Source organism: Syngnathus scovelli, chromosome 20 (assembly GCF_024217435.2).
Source record: "Syngnathus scovelli strain Florida chromosome 20, RoL_Ssco_1.2, whole genome shotgun sequence".
Classification (NCBI taxonomy): domain Eukaryota; kingdom Metazoa; phylum Chordata; class Actinopteri; order Syngnathiformes; family Syngnathidae; genus Syngnathus; species Syngnathus scovelli.
The window spans coordinates 1,146,015-1,163,151 of record NC_090866.1 but is presented as its reverse complement, the minus strand read 5'-3'; the positions used below and the strand labels follow the sequence as shown (position 1 = coordinate 1,163,151).

Here is a 17,137-nt window from a genome sequence, read left to right as displayed (position 1 = left end):
GTCCTGCATTTGCTGGCCCAGCTGTGCTACTTGGGTGGCGACCGCTCCTCTGAATTCTTCTTGACACTTAGCGATTCCTCGGATTTCTTTCCCCAAGTCGCCCACTTGCTTCTGGTGCTGGGCGAGCTGTGAGGCATGGGAACGCACTGCGGCGCACAGGTGCTCCGACTCTGCCGAGTCCATGACTGGCCAGTGTGTACTGTCAGGCAGGGGACAAGACGGAGGACCCGGATGCAGAGTCGTTTCTTTCTGGGATTTATTCCAGCAAGCACACTGAGCAAAAGTACAAATCAAATCGCCTCTTGCGAGGGAAAACACGTGGCAAAAAGTACAAACAAAAGGTGTCGCACTGAGGCGAGTCAAAAGGCTAAAAGTACAAATCAAAACGCCTCTTACGAGGGAAAACACGTAGCAAAAAGTACCAACCAAAGGCGTCGCACTGGGGCGAGACAAAAAGGCGATGGGGACCAAGGCACAAACAAAAGCGTCGCTCGGTGGCGAGACAAAAAGGAGGGTTCTTACAGAGAGCTCGGACATCAAGGGATCGCTGGTGGTCGGGACGAGGCAAGACACACTGGCACAAGACAAGGGAAAGACATGGACTAAATACACACAAAAGGGCGGGGACACAGGTGATGACAATTAGTGTCAATTACGCAGGTGCACACAATCGGGATCAGGGAAGACAAGACAACCAAACACCGAGGAAGGAAACACGAACTGAAACGGAAGGGATGACAAAATAAAACCGGAAGTAAAGTTACGACAATCGACGAGACAAAAAACTGGAAAAATAAACGCGACCACATGACATAATACCCGCATATCTGAAACGGCAAAGTTAAGAGTAGAGTTAAATAAAGTTTTTAATCAACGCAATCATTTACAACCGTTGACCAGTCGAAATAATCGTCGAAATTCGACGTTCCCCCCAAACGCCACACTCACTCGCTTTACAGGGCAACAAAAGTACTTCTTTTTAAAAACGATGAGTTGTACTTACCGTGTACGCTCTGGACGGTCCAGTTGCAAGCAGAAAATAAAAATATTCCTCTCGTTAGTCGTATGTTACCATCCGCTGTGTCTTTGTCAACATCGCCATTTTCCTACTTCCTGTTGCGAGCCACGCCCACGGATTTAAATTCTGGCGGAAGAGCCCGCCCATTGGCGTCGTTTTCGCGTATAGCAAATCCGATTGGTTGGGAAGGGGGCGCGGTTATGCAGCCGAGGGGTCCTGTGATCGGTGGGATGTAAAGTAGGCGTCGACGTCACGTCCGCGTCACGTGACCACGACGTGGCAGACGTCATATAGAAACCGCTGTTTTGTTTAGTAGACTTAAAGTTGTTATGCATTGACATAATGGCGCACATTCCAAATGGATTTGAATAAATTAAATAATTCTTCTGCCCACTCCCTTTTAAACAAGTTAACTCTCCCCGCGGATTTGAATTCCGGCGGAAGTTTCGCCCATCGACGTCAAGTCTGTCACGTGACCACAACGTGGCAGATGTCATATAGCAACCGCTGTTTTGTTTAGTAGATTTACAGTTGTTATGCATTGGCATAATGATGTGCACTCAAAATAGATTTAAATAAATTAAATATTTCTTCTGCCCACTCCCTTTTAAACAAGTTAACTCTGCCCACGGATTCTAATTTCGGAGGAAGGTCCGTCCATTGATGTCTTGTCTGCGTCACTTGACCACGTAGCGACGTCATATAGTAACCGCTGTTTTGATCAGTAGACTTAGTTATTATGCGTTGACATAATGGCGCACTGGTTAGCATGTCCACCTCTTAAGCATGATGTTGCAGGTTCGACGCCTGATCAATGTTAGCCATGGAGTGAGCTGAAGTGCATGGCGCTGAAGATTTGAATCTTTGAAATGCGCTGAGGTCTGACATATCAGGCAGAATGGTTTGCCATCACGTTCAACAAAAAATAGAAACTGTCCCACTCTGATAAAAACGTCCTGTGTTCATCTAAATATTGCCGTTTTGCTGTGCATCTTTTCCCTGCCATTTTGAGAGCCCAATTGACACTAATAGTTTACTGGAATGTGTTTGCCCATCCTACTTTGTGGAATTTCACCACATGCGCTTTTGACCAAAATACCAAATTGAACTCAAGTGAAGCCAACACGCACAACCCCTCCCCCCACACCCCACACACACACACACACAAATGTTGATATGAACATAAAAGGGCCGCATGAATCCAAGCAAAGAGCCGCATGCGGTTCAGGAATTGCGGCTTGGCCAAACCTGTACAACTTTATTTGTATAAAATTTTCACAACAGCTGTCACACAAACAAAGCGGGAAAAAACGAAGACGTGCGTGTTCCGCCCACGCTGGATTTATTTGCACCTTTGAAAAGACACCGTATTGCCGCAGATGTGGCAAAGAGTACTTTTGGGCATCTGAGACGGAAGGATGTCCAAAGCATCACGTCACCTGCTCTGGTCGGCATGGTGGTGGGACGTTGAGGTCAACCGCTTTGGGGTTGGCTGAATCTTTGGTCGCAGGATGCCACACACTTGAAGACAGAAGCAGAAAAGCAGAGCTAAATGCAAAATGTACTCACCGGTGACTCCAATTTTTTTCCCCCCTGAAGAAATGGATGGACGGGTGGCCCCGGCTGGCCGGTGGGACTCTTGTTATTCTGACCCTTTTTAGTGCGCGTTTGGGGCAACAACCGTTTTTTGTGGCGCTCTCTTCTGGTTCAAGAGTGCCCTGCATGTGAATTTGCCTTTCCTGCCTTCTGATTGGATGAGCGCCAGTGTGACGCGGTGCCTCTGTCACCGTGGCGGGGGGTATACGTCGGCATCGGAGCGTCTGCCAACGTCTGAGACCGGCTGACAGTGTATCGGAGGTGTCGAGTGCGGTGCCGCTGGAGCTCACTCACCAGCTGGTGTTAGGGCCACAGAATGAAGGCCAAGGAGAAGACTAGAAAGAGAAACAGAAACTTCTCCTCCAATTGTTTGATTTGTCTCTTCTGAGCTTCGATGAATTCTTTCAGCTCTTTGTTCCTCTAGGACGGACAAATGGAAAGTGGCCTTCAAAAGCCAGTAAGCGTGCAAGTAAGTGCCGAGCTGGCTTTGGGCCCTTACCTGTTGCGCGCTGTGCAGCAGATCCATTCTATCTTGGAGGATGCAAGCGTCGCGCTCCCTCAACTCGCACATCAGGGCTCGCTTCCATTGGTCCACGGCGCTCCTAAGCTCTTCTCTCTGATCCGCCGTCAGCACGTCATTCACGGCAGCGTGGCTGGCTTTTTCGCCGTCCGTGGCGGGGCAGTCCCGCTGCGGTAGCGCCTCGTACAACATGGCCTCCAGCTCCAGGATCCTCTGGGCCGCAATCCTCGTCCATCAGTGGTCCGGCGGGAGATTTGAGGGTGGCTTACCTTATGAGCCTGGTCCATGGAACGCTTCCTGAAGTCCAACTCTTCATCCAGGTAGCCCTTCTGCTTACAGAACATATCCTAGCACAGCTCAAAGTCAGAATTGTTGGGGCACATTGCCGGAGTTCCCCTTGGCTGATGTCGCGTGTCTGTCTACCTTCTCACTTTCAATGTCCATCATTTCCTGTAAATTGCTGACTTGGTCACTTTGATGTATTCTAACCACTGAGGAAAGGCTGCTGTCACATAAGCAGAATGCGAGAGCGTGCGTGGACGTGCGCGTTACCTTCTCGGCTAGGGTGAGAAGGGTCCTGGCGTGAATCACGACCACCTGCTCCTCGTTGGTGAGATTCTGCAAGAGCCCAAAGGCACAGCGTCAATAAGCTTCTTTCAGCGCAAAGCCTTCCAAAAGTCACATTTGAGCCGCCGAGTCTCGTGGAGTGCGAACATAAGGAGTTCGACATACACTTACGGCGTTATCGCCCAGGATGTCCAGCTTCTTCATCAGATCACTGATGACGATGTCCGGGGGAAAGGCGCAAGGAGCAATGTAAGGTGTTCTGGGACCTCGGGTTAAGGTTAGGGTTGCGAGGGACGCCTTACGTACGCTCACGCCCTCGGCCTCGCAGTAGATCTGCAAAGGGCTGAGGCCGTCTGGGAAACGGACTTGCAGAAACTTCAAGACGGGGGAGCGCCACTCCCTCTCCTGAAAGGCAGAGGCATGCATCCGTCCGTCCGTCCGTCTGTCACATCTCTGGCCTCAACACGCTTGTGCGAGTCTTCCCACCTCCAGCTCCAGGATGCGGAACTCAAGCAGTTCGTTTTGGTCTCGGATATCCTGGATGTGCTCTTTCAGACGCGCTTCTTCCGCCTCCATCCGCCTGACCTGAAAAGACCTCATCTGTGGGGCTTCCCGACGGGTGTGACGCCAAGCGACTCCGCCCAGCGCCTTTCTTTCCGTCACCTTTTCGGCCAACTGCTGATTGCTCTGACGCAGCAGCTGCTTCTCCTCCACCCACTTGACATTCTAGAAGAGACAAACGCGTGGACAGCTTTGGAATGTTGTGTCATTTTCATCCACAAATTCTTTGGTTGACTGGAAAACGACATTTGCCTTTCTCCGCATTTTCCCAGCCACGTTCAGGGGGGGGGTTGGTCCAGTAATGCCAGACGAATGAGTGACTGAAGAATGTAGCTATTTTGTCTGAGAAAAAGGTGTGCTCATTGATGAGCTTACCTGTCCTTGTTGCTTCAGCGCTGACTCCAGATCTGCTACTCTGCTTTGATAGTGACCCATTTCTACCATCAGCTTTTCTCTGGTCTGAAAGGAGGAGGAGGGAGGCTCCTCCTCCTCCTTTCAGACCAGAGAACACCCGAGGCTGGGTGAGAACGGGGAGGCTGCGACCCGGCCGGGGGTTGCGGGAAGGGGCGCCACCTTGATCTCCTTCTCGGCGTCGTAGTCCCCTCCGCTGGTCTGGGCTAGCAGAGCGTAGGCTCGTTGCAGCGCTTGATATTCTTGCGTCAGCTGGCGGTAGCGAAGCTCCGCCTCCTCATGCACACACCAATGCAACACAGCACTAGTACCAGAATCAGTCAGACCGGCGACAAAGCACCCGCGACGCAAAGACGAGTCTGATTCCAGGCTGAAGAGGAATGTTTGGCGCCAATACGCTGGCAGAAATGGCGGGCTACCTCTTCGGGTTCCGTGTCGGGGGTTCTGTCGGTGTGAAAAGACAAGGACGATCCGTCCGAGTCCACCAACACGTCTTCGTCGTAGCCGTAAAATGTTTCGATGACCTGCGGGCGCGGAAGCAAACATCTCTCTGAACAAACTGAAGCGACACCTCACGATGAATCGACGAGAGGAACGATAGCGAGAAAAAGGCCATTTCATCTTGCGCAACACCAAGCAGCCGCAAACAAACAGACTCACCTTGCAGGACCTCACGCTTTGTTCCTCCTCAGAGATTCTCGACGTCGGTATCGTAGCAGCAAATCTCTCTCCTGTCGACACAAATAATCCGCCTTTGAGATTCTTTGGATGCAAAGGGAACGAACGGCTCCGGCGCAGAAACAAACGCGACTCACGATGACATTTCTGACATGAGCTCCTGTCTCCAGAGCCTGAAAAACCCGTCACCGGCGATGATTGGAGGGACGCTAGTCGTTTCCAAAAGTGACAACTACAGGGTGTGTCAGGGTTTTCCAGATTATCTTTATCGTATGATTATGTTGCTTTGACTTTGACTGCAACCTGTAATAAATAATATTATTTATCCCTTATTTATCCCTATCGCTTATCCCTTCCTACACAAAGTCGTAAAACATCCCTTGCTATGTTTTGACTAGAGGTCAAGGGCTTTCTCTATTCAATCCACTCTTACACCCACCCTGTTTCTCTTAATAAAAATGCTCGTGCAGGAGCCGAGAGTCAGACTTCATTCGTACAACGGATGGACTCTCCACCTGCAGGTGTCCAAAAGAACTTACTTGTCTCCCGTGTGGTTCTTGCAAAATAAGTTGGAGCGAGCGCAACTCTAACAGGGTGCATTTTGCCACTAGCTGCCTACGGACAATGACGTCGCACTCGCGGCTCATGGTTGACGGGCTGAGCAGCCGGGCGAGTCCGTCGTTTTCAGCGCACAGCGAGTGGCAAAGGCGCTGACAAAACGGGAGCTTTAAACTGCTGAAAATGGCGAAACAAGTCTAAGGCGTGTTCAAACGCGTGCGCACAATGCTCCTGCTTGAAAGGTCGGAATTTAAGGGGCCAATTTTTTGGACGGAAAAGGTTTCCTGGCGACAGCGAGCGAGCGCGGCGCTGCCGTACGTGCACCGAGTTGCCTGCCTGAAGACCTTGGACAAGTCGTCGATGATGTGCCGCTGCTCCACAACTTGAAGGAACTCCATTTCACCGTCCTGCTGGCCGCAACCGCGGTCCAGGTCATTGAGCGAACTAGGCCTTCTCTGTGGAACACAAATGCAGTGGACTCTGTTGGCACGCCGCCGTTGTCCGCGTCGACTTACCAAGCTTGCCATCTCCTCGTTCTCCTGGGTGACAAAGCGCACTTTGTTTTCAAGGCGACACAGCACCAAAGTCAAAGTCAAAGTCAAAGTCAGCTTTATTGTCAATTTCTCCACATGCCAAAGACACACAAAGAAACCGAAATTTCGTTCCCCCCTATCCCACGGTGACAAGACATGGCTCACAACAGACAAACAAGTAAACAAGTATAACAAAAGCGTGCTGAATAAATAATGAATAAATAACACAACAATAAATAAATAAATAAGAGGAGCAGAAAAAAAGGAGCAAGTGCGCGTACAGCAGACATTCCCGAAAATAGCGCAACAGTGCCACACGCTACGCAGAAGGGGGTAGCGAGTTCAGGGCCCTAACAGCCTGGGGAAAGAAGCTGTTGGCAAGTCTGGTGGTGCGGGAGCGCAGGCTCCTGTACCTCTTCCCAGAGGGCAGAAGGTCAAACAAAGAGTGAGCCGGGTGACTCACATCTCTGGCAATCGAGGTTGCCTTGCGGGCGAGATGGGAGGTGTAAATGTCCTTCAGGGAGGGGAGCGAAGCACCAATAATCTTACCAGCCGTATTCACTATGCGCTGCAGGGCCTTCAAGTTCTGTTCAGTGCAGTTACCACCCCAGAGAGCGATGCAACTGGTGATGACGCTCTCAATAGTGCCATGGTAGAATGTAGACAGGACTGCCTGAGGAGCACATGCACGCCTGAGCTTCCGCAGGAAGTACAGGCGGCGCTGAGCTTTCTTTGCCAGTGACGAGGTGTTTGCGGACCAGGAGAGGTCCTCACTGATGTGCACCCCCAGGAACTTGGTGCAGCTCACCCTCTCCACCACAGCACTGTCGATGATCAGCGGCAGGTGTGTTGTGTGACCCTTCCGGAAGTCAACAATGATTTCCTTGGTCTTATTAACGTTCAGCAGGAGGTTGTTGTCCTTGCACCACGTGGTCAGAAGGTCAACTTCCGACCTGTACCGAGTCTCGTCGCCCTTCGTGATGAGACCCACCAGAGTCGTGTCATCAGCAAACTTCACTATGCGGTTGTCGCTGTAGGTCGCAGTGCAGTCATGCGTCAGCAGGGTGAAGAGTAATGGACTGAGCACGCAGCCCTGGGGGGCCCCCGTGCTCAGCGTGATGCTGGCGGAGATTTTGTCGCCAACACGCACCACCTGAGGCCTCTGACAGAGGAAGTCCAGTATCCAGTTGCAGAGGGAGGTACTGAGGCCCAGCTCGTCGAGTTTGCAGATGAGTCGCTGCGGCACAATGGTGTTGAAGGCAGAGCTGAAGTCCACAAACAGCAACCTCACATATGAGTCCTTTCTCTCCAGATGGGTGAGGGCCGAGTGGAGGGCAGAGCAGATGACATCCTCAGAGGACCGCTTGGCACGGTACGCAAACTGAAAAGGGTCAATGGTGGGGGGGAGAACGGACTTGATGTGCTCCATGACCAGCCGCTCAAAGCACTTCATGATGGATGGGCGTCAGTGCCACAGGGCGGTAGTCATTGAAGCAGGACGGTGCAGGTTTCTTCGGCACAGGAACGATGGTGGCAGCCTTGAAACACGAGGGGACGATGGCCTGCTGCAGGGAAACGTTAAAGATGTCCGTGAAGACACCCGACAGCTCCCCAGCGCAGTCCGTCAGCCCTCGACCCGGGATGTTGTCAGGGCCCGCCGCCTTACGGGTGTCAATAGCGGCAAGCGCCCTCCTCACACCGTCGGCAGAGAGGCGAAGGGGCTGCTCGTGTGGGGGGGGAGTGGTCTTCAGCGGGCAAGTGCTGTTCTGGGCGTCGAAGCGAGCAAAGAAGCGGTTCAGATCGTTCAGCAGACGGACGTCGCCCTCACAGCTCCTCGGCGCGGGCTTGTAGTCCGTGATGGTCTGAATGCCCCGCCAAAGGCTACGTGCGTCCTTGCTGTCCTTGAAGTGGGTGGAGACCTTGCACGAGAACGCCTTCTTCGCTTCTTTGATGCCTCGGGACAGGTCGGCCCTCGCTGTCCTCAAGCCAGCCTCATCCCCCGCTCTGAAAGCCTTGTCTCTGGCCCTCAACAGTCTGAGGACAGCCCCCGTCAGCCACGGCTTCCAGTTCGCGCGAGTGACGACGGATTTCGAGCAATTCACATCATCGATGCACTTCGTGATGTAAGAGGTAACAGAGTCAGTATACTCCTCTATGTCCGTCCAATCGTTGTAGGTGGCTGCCTGCTTAAACAAGTCCCAGTCAGTGGTGTCAAAGCAGTCACGAAGTGCATCGGAGGCACCCTCAGGCCACACTCGAACCTGCCTCCGAACCGGCCTGGATGCCTTTACCAATTGTCTGTATGCGGGCAAAAGCAAAACGGTGAGATGGTCAGAAAGCCCCAGATGGGGGAGGGGGGTGGCTTTGAAAGCTCCCTTTTGCGCCGAGTAGACTAGGTCCAGGAAGCTGTCGCCACGTGTCGGAAAAGGAACATGCTGGTGAAGCCTCGGGAAAACAGACTTCAGGTTGGCATGATTGAAGTCTCCAGCGAAGATGGTGAAACTGTCAGGGTGCGCTGTTTGCTGTTCACTGACAGCCTGGTACAGTTCACCAACCTGTCTCCTTCGATGTTGGAAGGCGGGATGTATACCGCGACTAGCAGAATCGCGGTAAATTCCCTCGGCAGATAAAAAGGACGGCACTTAATGATCACAAACTCCACAAGCGGCGAGCAGTGCTTACATACCACCACAGAGTCCCGGCACCATTCTTCTCGGATGTAGACGCATATTCCACCTCCACGCGACTTTCCGCCTCGTACAATGGCACGGTCCGCCCGATAGCACGCTAGCCGCTCCAGATGCACTGCAGAGTCCGGAATGTTGTCACTCAACCAGGTCTCGGTGAACACGAGCACACAGCAGTTCCGCACCGTCCGGTTCGTAGACCTCAGCAGGCGAACGTAATCCATTTTGTTGTCCAGCGATCGAACATTCGCCAGAAGAATGGAGGGCACCGCCGGTCGCGCTGGGTTGGCCGCCAGCCTGGCCCGGACGCCTCCGCGCTTGCCCCGCTTCTGCCTCCTCGCACACCGTTCTTCATTCTTCCTGCTCAGGCGTTTGTTTTTGTACAGGAGTGGCAGAAACTGGCTTTCTGTTTCTCTCAGTCGCTTAAGCTGCAAGCATGAAGTGCGGGATGCGAAAGACGCACAACACGCGGGCCAGAACGTATCCATTCCTTTTGCATCGGTTTGAACGGAATCGTGGCTTTGGCTTCCAATAAAAGACATCTACCAGGCAACCGACTCGCCGCGCCGCTCAACTAATAAGCAAGCGCAATGGGTGCCTCGCTGGATGGCGCGCATCAAACGTAGCGCAAACCTTCAAGCGTGCCGTCAATAAATTACCAGTTCATTGCGCTCTTCAGAAAGCAGGGCGTTTCGATCCTCCAGTTTCCTGATGACTGCGCTGAGCTCAGCGATTTTCAGATGAAACCTTCGCGTGTCCCGATCCTCCTGAGACTGAAAACGCCCCGCAACACACACACACAACCACTCGTTCAAAGTTCAAAACTGTTTTTGTGCTACCTTCCTCCAGCAACGAACTAAGTCATGCGTACTGCAAGTGTGTGATGAGGTGGCTTACGCTATGAAGAGGATTGCTAGTAGCGCCGTTGACCCCACTTCCAGGGTAGTTTAGGCCCGCCCTTTGGGAATCCCTCAGGGCAGCGATCTGCTGCTCGGCAGCCTGAGTCTGCAGCTGAAGGCGGTGGACGTGGCCGGCCCCAGGGCTTTATCCAAAACACTAACCGCTCTGTCTTTCAGCTTGATCTCATCCATCTGGATGTACAAACGGGGAGCGCTCAGGCAGGCGGGCAAACTCATTTGCCAGAATTGTGACAAAAACAAAGAGAGCAACCGGCCAATTTTTATCTTGAATCGACTAGAACACCATTGATGTGACAAAAGCGAAGCGAGCAACCGGACGTTTTCTTCTTGTGAAATAGAATAGAATAGAATGCCTTAGGTGTCAGTGCACTGCAGGTATACAACGAAATTGGGAACATAGCCACGCACCGCGCATCTGATCAGTCCTACCAGTCGGCGGATCTCCCTCTCGCAGTCTCTCTTGGTTCGGCTCAGCTCCTCCCGATGCTGGTGATGAGCCGATCGGAGCTTGGCCGCTCGGGACTGCCAGGCCTGCTGGGCCGCTGCCAGGGCTTCTTCCGCGCTCCTGGTGGAGGCGACACCGCTCGGTCTCCCGACACCGCCGCGTCTCCTCCACCTCCGCCAGCAAAGCGCCCCCGCTCCTCACCTGAGCAGACATTGCGCCACACCGGGCCGTTGAGACCGCAACGGAGCGCCGCGACGCTTACTGGGGACAAGCTACACAATACGGTAGCGGCCGCATCGGAGCCCGACGTGGCGTGCGGATAGTCAGACACGGATTGAGCGGATCACCTTGTCCATGGAGCCGTCCCTCAGGCTGAGAACCAAGGCATTCAGTCGCTGGATCTCTCCATCTTTGATTTTGATCACTCTCATCAGCTCCATTTCATGCTGCCGCAGTAATGTCTCCCTGGTAACGGCTAACTCTTTCTGCTTCTCCTCATGGAGTTTGCTTTTGAGTTCCGTCATGGCGGCGGTGGCACGGTGGTGCTCCGCCCGCAGGTCCTGACTTCTCTCTCTCTCCAGACAGCTGACCTGACATGACTTAGACTTAGACAAACTTGCAGTGCTAATTATGCAATAGTGCAAGTAGGCAAAACAGTATTCAAGAGTGTGCAGAGGAATGCTAAACCATGTATTAAACTTCTATTTAAAGGGTTTACACAAGTTCAGTACAGTTGGTAGTGCGAGATAGTGCAAGATAGAGGTCCGTAGTGTCATAAAGTACAGTTCTGTGAATGTGTGATGCAGAGTTCAGTTTAGAGCTCAACAGTTCTAGTGTTCAACAGTCTGATGACAGCAGGGAAAAAGCTGTTGCAGAACCTGGTGGACCTGCAGCGGATTGTGCGAAACCTCTTCCCAGAGGGCAGGAGGGAGAACAGTCCATGGTGGGGGTGTGATGGGTCATTGATGATGTTACGGGCACGGGACATGCAGCGCTGAGATGAAATGTCCTGAATGGAGGGAAGAGGAGCCCCTATGATCCTCTCTGCTGTCCTCACCACTCGCCTCACGTTCTTCCAATCGGAGGCGGTGCAGCCTCCACACCACACAGAGAGTCAGCTTGTCAGAATGCTCTCTATGGTGCTCCTGTAGAACGTCCTCATGATGGGTGGGGGCAGGTGGGCTCTCCTCATCCTCCGCAGGAAGTACAAGCGCTTCTGTGCCCTCTTGACCAGTGCCGTAGTGTTCATAGTCCAGGTGAGGTCTTCTGTGATGTGGACCCCCAGGAATTTGGTGCTGCTGGTGTTCCAATTTTCCTACTAGATGCTGTGGGATGATGGTGTTAAACGCTGAGCTGAAGTCCAGGAACAGCATCCGAACATGGGTGTTCTTCTCCTCCAGGTGAGCCAGGCTCAGTTGAAGAACGGAGGAGATGGCGTCCTGAGTGGAGCGGTTTTGCCGGTCGGCAAACTGGAACGGGTCAAATAATGGGGGGAGTCTGGAAACGATGTGATCTTTAAGCAGCCTTTCGAAGCACTTCATCATGACCGGAGTCAGTGCAACAGGCCGGTAATCATTAAACGAGGTGATTTGAGGTTTCTTCGGCACCGGAATGATGGAGGCAGTCTTAAAGCACGCTGGCACTGTGGCTTGGCCCAGCAAGGTGTTAAAAATGTCTGTGATGACCCCAGCCAGCTGACTTGCACATTCCCTGAACACACGCCCAGGAATGTTGTCGGGGCCAGGGGCCTTACGGGGGTTGACTCTCATCAGGGTCTTCAACACATCGGCGGAGTCAAGGCAGAGTACCTCCTCTTCCTGATGGGGGACAGTTTTAACTGCTGGAGTGCCGTTTAGTGCCTCGAACCTCCCAAAGAAGTTATTTAGACCATTTAGAAAGTCAGCATCAACTTCACCCACCGGGGGGGGAGGGTGAGTTGTAGTCTGTAATCGCCCGTATGCCTTGCCACATACTCCTGGTGTTGTTGGCGTCGTGGAAACGATCCTGAATTTTTCGACTGTGGTCTCGCTTCGCTACCCTGATGGCACGGTTCAAGTTGGCTCTCGCTGTCCTCAGTGTCTCCTTGTCGCCAGACTTGAAGGCAGAGTTCCGCGCTCGTAGCGTTTGACGTACCTCCTCAGTCATCCAGGGTCGTTGGTTGCCCCGGGTGATGATATTCTTAGTGGTGCTGACGTCCTCGGTGCATTTGTTGACGTAGGCTGACACAGTCATGGCACACGCATGTCAAATCTACATCGGGGAAACTGGGAGGGAGGGAGGGAGGGAGGGCGGGAGGGAGGCAAGCAGGGAGGCAGGCAGGCAGGGAGGCAGGCAGGGAGGCAGGCAGGGAAGCAGGCAGGGAGGAAGGCAGTGTCTGTCGAGGTTTTCACCTTGTTCTTCTCCTGCTGAAGTTCTAACTGGACGTCCATCAGTTTGGCTCTCAGCTCGTCATTGGCGGCCTGAAAGGCGTCCGTTCGCTCCGCCTTGACCCGCCCTGCCGGAGCTCGTTTGGACATCTCTTACTCGAGTCTCGCCCGGTCGTCAGTCAGAGATCACAACATTTGTACCTGGAGAGCACAAACGCAGCGCTGTTTTCCACTGGCTTCGGACTCAACTTCAATCGGTACCGTAACGTACAACATCATAAACATAGATCTAGCTTGACTTATTCATTGAATAAATGCATTTGGTTCTTCAAAACTGCATCACGCAACATAGCGTGACCGAGACGGCCGTTATCCACCTGCGTGAAGTTATTTGGTGAAATGAATGAGATGTTTAAGACACCATCGTTCTGTCTCTATGTAGATGAAGGGAAATAATCGATTGCTGAAGGTCCAAAGGTGTTGTGATAAACAAATAAACATATTAGTGATTAGTGACATATTTGTGATAAACATATTAGGCAGGATAATCACATATGTTAACTTGACTGCCCACACTGTATTTATTTATGGTTATTTGTTAAATCGGGTACTGTTAGACATGAAATAGGTTTAACATAGTTTAACATAAATGGACGACGAAAGGGGTACTCACCATTGTAGCTCCTGCTGGTCAATGATACGAGCCTCTTCTTGCAGTGGAAAACATACAGCCAACAAACACCGTAGAACCTAAAGGAAGGAAATTAAACATTAACATTTAGCCTCAACCAACATTCACAGATACAACGCAACGCAAACTACACAAACGTAAATGTTTTTAAACACAATGAGTTGTACTTACCGTGTACGCTCTAGACGGTCCACTTGCAAGCAGAAAATAAAGATATTTCTGTTGATAATCGTCGTGTTTGTATCCGTTGTCTCGCTCAAGGCCATTGCGCCCACAGATTTGAATTTTGGTGAGAGTTCAGCCTATTGACGTCATTTCCGCGGTGTAATACCCGCATATCTGAAACGTTAAATAAAGTTTTTAATCAACGCAATAATTTACAAACGTTGACCAGTCGAAATAATCGTCGAAATTTGGCGTCTGTGGCTGGAAGCAGACGCCGAGTTCGACGTTCCTCCCAAATGCCACACTCCCTCGCTTTTCAGGGCTACAAAAAAACATATTTTTCAAAACAATGAGTTGTAATTACCTTGTACGCTCTAGACGGTCAAGTTGCAAGCTGAAAACAAAAATATTTGTCTTGTTAGTCGTCGTGTTACTAACCGCTGTGTCTTGTTTGCCAGCATTGCCGCTTTCCTACTTCCTGTTGCAAGCCACGCCCACGGATTATAATTTTGCCGTGAGTTCCGCCTATTGACGTCATGTCCGCGTCGCATGACTGCGACGTAATATTATCTAAAACTGTTTGTGCGGCATGGTGTTGTTCTGTGCGGTATTGTGTTATTCTGTGCGGCGTCGTGTTGTTCTGTGCGGCGTAGTGTTGTTCAGTGCGGCGTCGTGTTGTTCAGTGCGGCATGTTGTTGTTCAGTGCGGCATGTTGTTGTTCAGTGCGGCATGGTGTTGTTCAGTGCGGCATGGTGTTGTTAAGTGCGGCATGGTGTTGTTCAGTGCGGCATGGTGTTGTTCAGTGCGGCATGGTGTTGTTCAGTGCGGCATGGTGTTGTTCAGTGCGGCATGGTGTTGTTCAGTGCGGTATGGTGTTGTTTAGTGCGGGATGGTGTTGTTCAGTGCGGCATGGTGTTGTTCAGTGCGGCATGGTGTTGTTCAGTGCGGCATGGTGTTGTTCAGTGCGGCATGGTGTTGTTCAGTGCGGCATGGTGTTGATCAGTGCGGGATGGTGTTGTTCAGTGCGGCATGGTGTTGTTCAGTGCGGCATGGTGTTGTTCAGTGCGGCATGGTGTTGTTCAGTGCGGCATGGTGTTGTTCAGTGCGGCATGGTGTTGTTCAGTGCGGCATGGTGTTGTTCAGTGCGGCATAATATTGTTCAGTGCGGCGTAATGTTGTTCAGTGGGGCATGGTGTTGTTCAGTGCGGCATGGTGTTGTTCAGTGCGGCATGGTGTTGTTCAGTGCGGCATGGTGTTGTTCAGTGCGGCATGATGTTGTTCAGTGCGGCATAATGTTGTTCAGTGCGGCATAATGTTGTTCAGTGCGGCATAATGTTGTTCAGTGCGGCATAATGTTGTTCAGTGCGGCATGGTGTTGTTTAGTGCGGGATGGTGTTGTTCAGTGCGGCATGGTGTTGTTCAGTGCGGCATGGTGTTGTTCAGTGCGGCATGGTGTTGTTCAGTGCGGCATGGTGTTGTTCAGTGCGGCATGGTGTTGTTCAGTGCGGCATGGTGTTGTTCAGTACGGCATGGTGTTCAGTGCGGCATAATGTTGTTCAGTGCGGCATAATGTTGTTCAGTGCGGCATGGTGTTGTTCAGTGCGGCATGATGTTGTTCAGTGCGGCATAATGTTGTTCAGTGCGGTATAATGTTGTTCAGTGGGGCATAATGTTGTTCAGTGCGGCATGGTGTTGTTCAGTGCGGCATGGTGTTGTTCAGTGCGGCATGGTGTTGTTCAGTGCGGCATGGTGTTGTTCAGTGCGGCATGGTGTTGTTCAGTGCGGCATGGTGTTGTTCAGTGCGGCATGGTGTTGTTCAGTGCGGCATTGTGTTGTTCAGTGCGGCATGGTGTTGTTCAGTGCGGCATGGTGTTGTTCAGTGCGGCATGGTGTTGTTCAGTGCGGCATGGTGTTGTTCAGTGCGGCATGGTGTAGTTCAGTGCGGCATGGTGTAGTTCAGTGCGGCATGGTGTTGTTCAGTGCGGCATGGTGTTGTTCAGTGCGGGATGGTGTTGTTCAGTGCGGGATGGTGTTGTTCAGTGCGGGATGGTGTTGTTCAGTGCGGGATGGTGTTGTTCAGTTTGGCATGGTGTTGTTCAGTGCGGCATGGTGTTGTTCAGTGCGGCATGGTGTTGTTCAGTGCGGCATGGTGTTGTTCAGTGCGGGATGGTGTTGTTCAGTGCGGGATGGTGTTGTTCAGTGCGGGATGGTGTTGTTCAGTGCGGCATGGTGTTGTTCAGTGCGGCATGGTGTTGTTCGGCATGGTGTTGTTCAGTGCGGCATGGTGTTGTTCAGTGTGGCATTGTGTTGTTCAGTGCGGCATGGTGTTGTTCAGTGCGGCATGGTGTTGTTCAGTGCGGGATGGTGTTGTTCAGTGCGGCATGGTGTTGTTCGGTGCGGCATGGAGTTGTTCGGTGCTGCATGGTGTTGTTCAGTGCGGCATGGTGTTGTTCAGTGCGGTATCGTGTTGTTCAGTGCGGTATCGTGTTGTTCAGTGCGGTATCGTGTTGTTCAGTGCGGTATCGTGTTGTTCAGTGCGGTATCGTGTTGTTCAGTGCGGCATGGTGTTGTTCAGTGCGGCATGGTGTTGTTCGGTGCGGCATGGAGTTGTTCGGTGCTGCATGGTGTTGTTCAGTGCGGCATGGTGTTGTTCAGTGCGGTATCGTGTTGTTCAGTGCGGTATCGTGTTGTTCAGTGCGGTATCGTGTTGTTCAGTGCGGTATCGTGTTGTTCAGTGCGGTATCGTGTTGTTCAGTGCGGTATCGTGTTGTTCAGTGCGGTATCGTGTTGTTCAGTGCGGTATCGTGTTGTTCAGTGCGGTATCGTGTTGTTCAGTGCGGTATCGTTGTGTTGTTCGTATTGTGTTGTGTTGTTCGTAATGTGTTGTGTTGTTCGTATTGTGTTGTTGGTATTGTGTTGTGTTGTTCGTATTTTGTTGTGTTGTTCATATTGTGTTGAGTTGTTCATATTGTGTTGAGTTGTTCGTATTGTGTTGTGTTGTTCGTATTTTTTGCCTCTAACACTTAGCTTCTAACACTTAGCCTCTAGCACCTAGAAGGTAAATAAATAGGAAGGAAGGACTCACCGGTGACGTCGTCGCCCACGTCCAAGCGTTGTACTTTGTATTTTCATCCTTCTGGCAGTGGAAAACATATAGCCAACAAACACCGTGGAACCTAAACGGATGAAAGAAAACTATCATTTGGCCACAACCAACATTCACAGATACAACACAATGTGACGTGCGGGGTTGAGGTTAAAGGTTGAGTGAAGGGCCCTCGTTTTAAACTACTTTTTTGAAAAGGAGTGGGAACAAGTAAGACGTATTTAATTTATTTATTGGGAAGTAGTAAGACTTATTAAATTTATTTAATCTACTTTTCTTCCCAGGCAAAATTTGATGTGCTGCAATTCCAAATTT

At 51.6% G+C, this 17,137-nt stretch overlaps 2 protein-coding genes and 2 long non-coding RNA genes across 16 annotated transcripts; all 4 read right to left on the bottom strand.

Annotated features, from left to right (window-relative positions):
• Positions 1–2,287: 2,287 nt before the first annotated feature.
• LOC125990001 (janus kinase and microtubule-interacting protein 3-like) lies at positions 2,288–3,840 on the bottom strand. The gene is made up of 3 exons (XM_068649347.1): positions 3,114–3,840; positions 2,909–3,034; positions 2,288–2,539 (listed from the first exon to the last, which is right to left on the bottom strand). The coding sequence occupies exons 1-2, from the start codon at positions 3,324–3,326 to the stop codon at positions 2,918–2,920; spliced, it is 330 nt and encodes a 109-aa protein (XP_068505448.1). The 5' UTR covers positions 3,327–3,840; the 3' UTR covers positions 2,288–2,539; positions 2,909–2,917.
• Positions 3,841–3,878: 38 nt separating this feature from the next.
• On the bottom strand, positions 3,879–11,773 carry LOC125989989 (janus kinase and microtubule-interacting protein 2-like). Of its 13 annotated transcripts, none has more exons than XM_068649319.1 (12): positions 10,842–11,773; positions 10,479–10,695; positions 10,027–10,220; positions 9,789–9,902; positions 6,425–6,448; positions 6,228–6,364; positions 5,334–5,404; positions 5,093–5,197; positions 4,836–4,949; positions 4,638–4,699; positions 4,365–4,427; positions 3,879–4,286 (listed from the first exon to the last, which is right to left on the bottom strand). In XM_068649319.1, the coding sequence occupies exons 6-10, from the start codon at positions 6,343–6,345 to the stop codon at positions 4,673–4,675; spliced, it is 435 nt and encodes a 144-aa protein (XP_068505420.1). In that variant the 5' UTR covers positions 6,346–6,364; positions 6,425–6,448; positions 9,789–9,902; positions 10,027–10,220; positions 10,479–10,695; positions 10,842–11,773; the 3' UTR covers positions 3,879–4,286; positions 4,365–4,427; positions 4,638–4,672. The 13 variants fall into 13 exon arrangements, with proteins under 13 accessions (XP_068505420.1, XP_068505429.1, XP_068505421.1 ...); XM_068649328.1 differs by having other exon boundaries at positions 6,246–6,364; XM_068649324.1 differs by having other exon boundaries at positions 3,935–4,286; positions 6,246–6,364; positions 10,458–10,695.
• Positions 11,774–11,825: 52 nt separating this feature from the next.
• Positions 11,826–13,630, bottom strand: LOC137839792 (uncharacterized). The gene is made up of 3 exons (XR_011086030.1): positions 13,534–13,630; positions 12,885–13,061; positions 11,826–12,713 (listed from the first exon to the last, which is right to left on the bottom strand). It is a non-coding gene; the product is annotated as an uncharacterized lncRNA (long non-coding RNA).
• Positions 13,631–13,782: 152 nt separating this feature from the next.
• Positions 13,783–16,879, bottom strand: LOC137839766 (uncharacterized). The gene is made up of 3 exons (XR_011085964.1): positions 16,802–16,879; positions 14,081–14,110; positions 13,783–13,890 (listed from the first exon to the last, which is right to left on the bottom strand). It is a non-coding gene; the product is annotated as an uncharacterized lncRNA (long non-coding RNA).
• Positions 16,880–17,137: the final 258 nt, after the last annotated feature.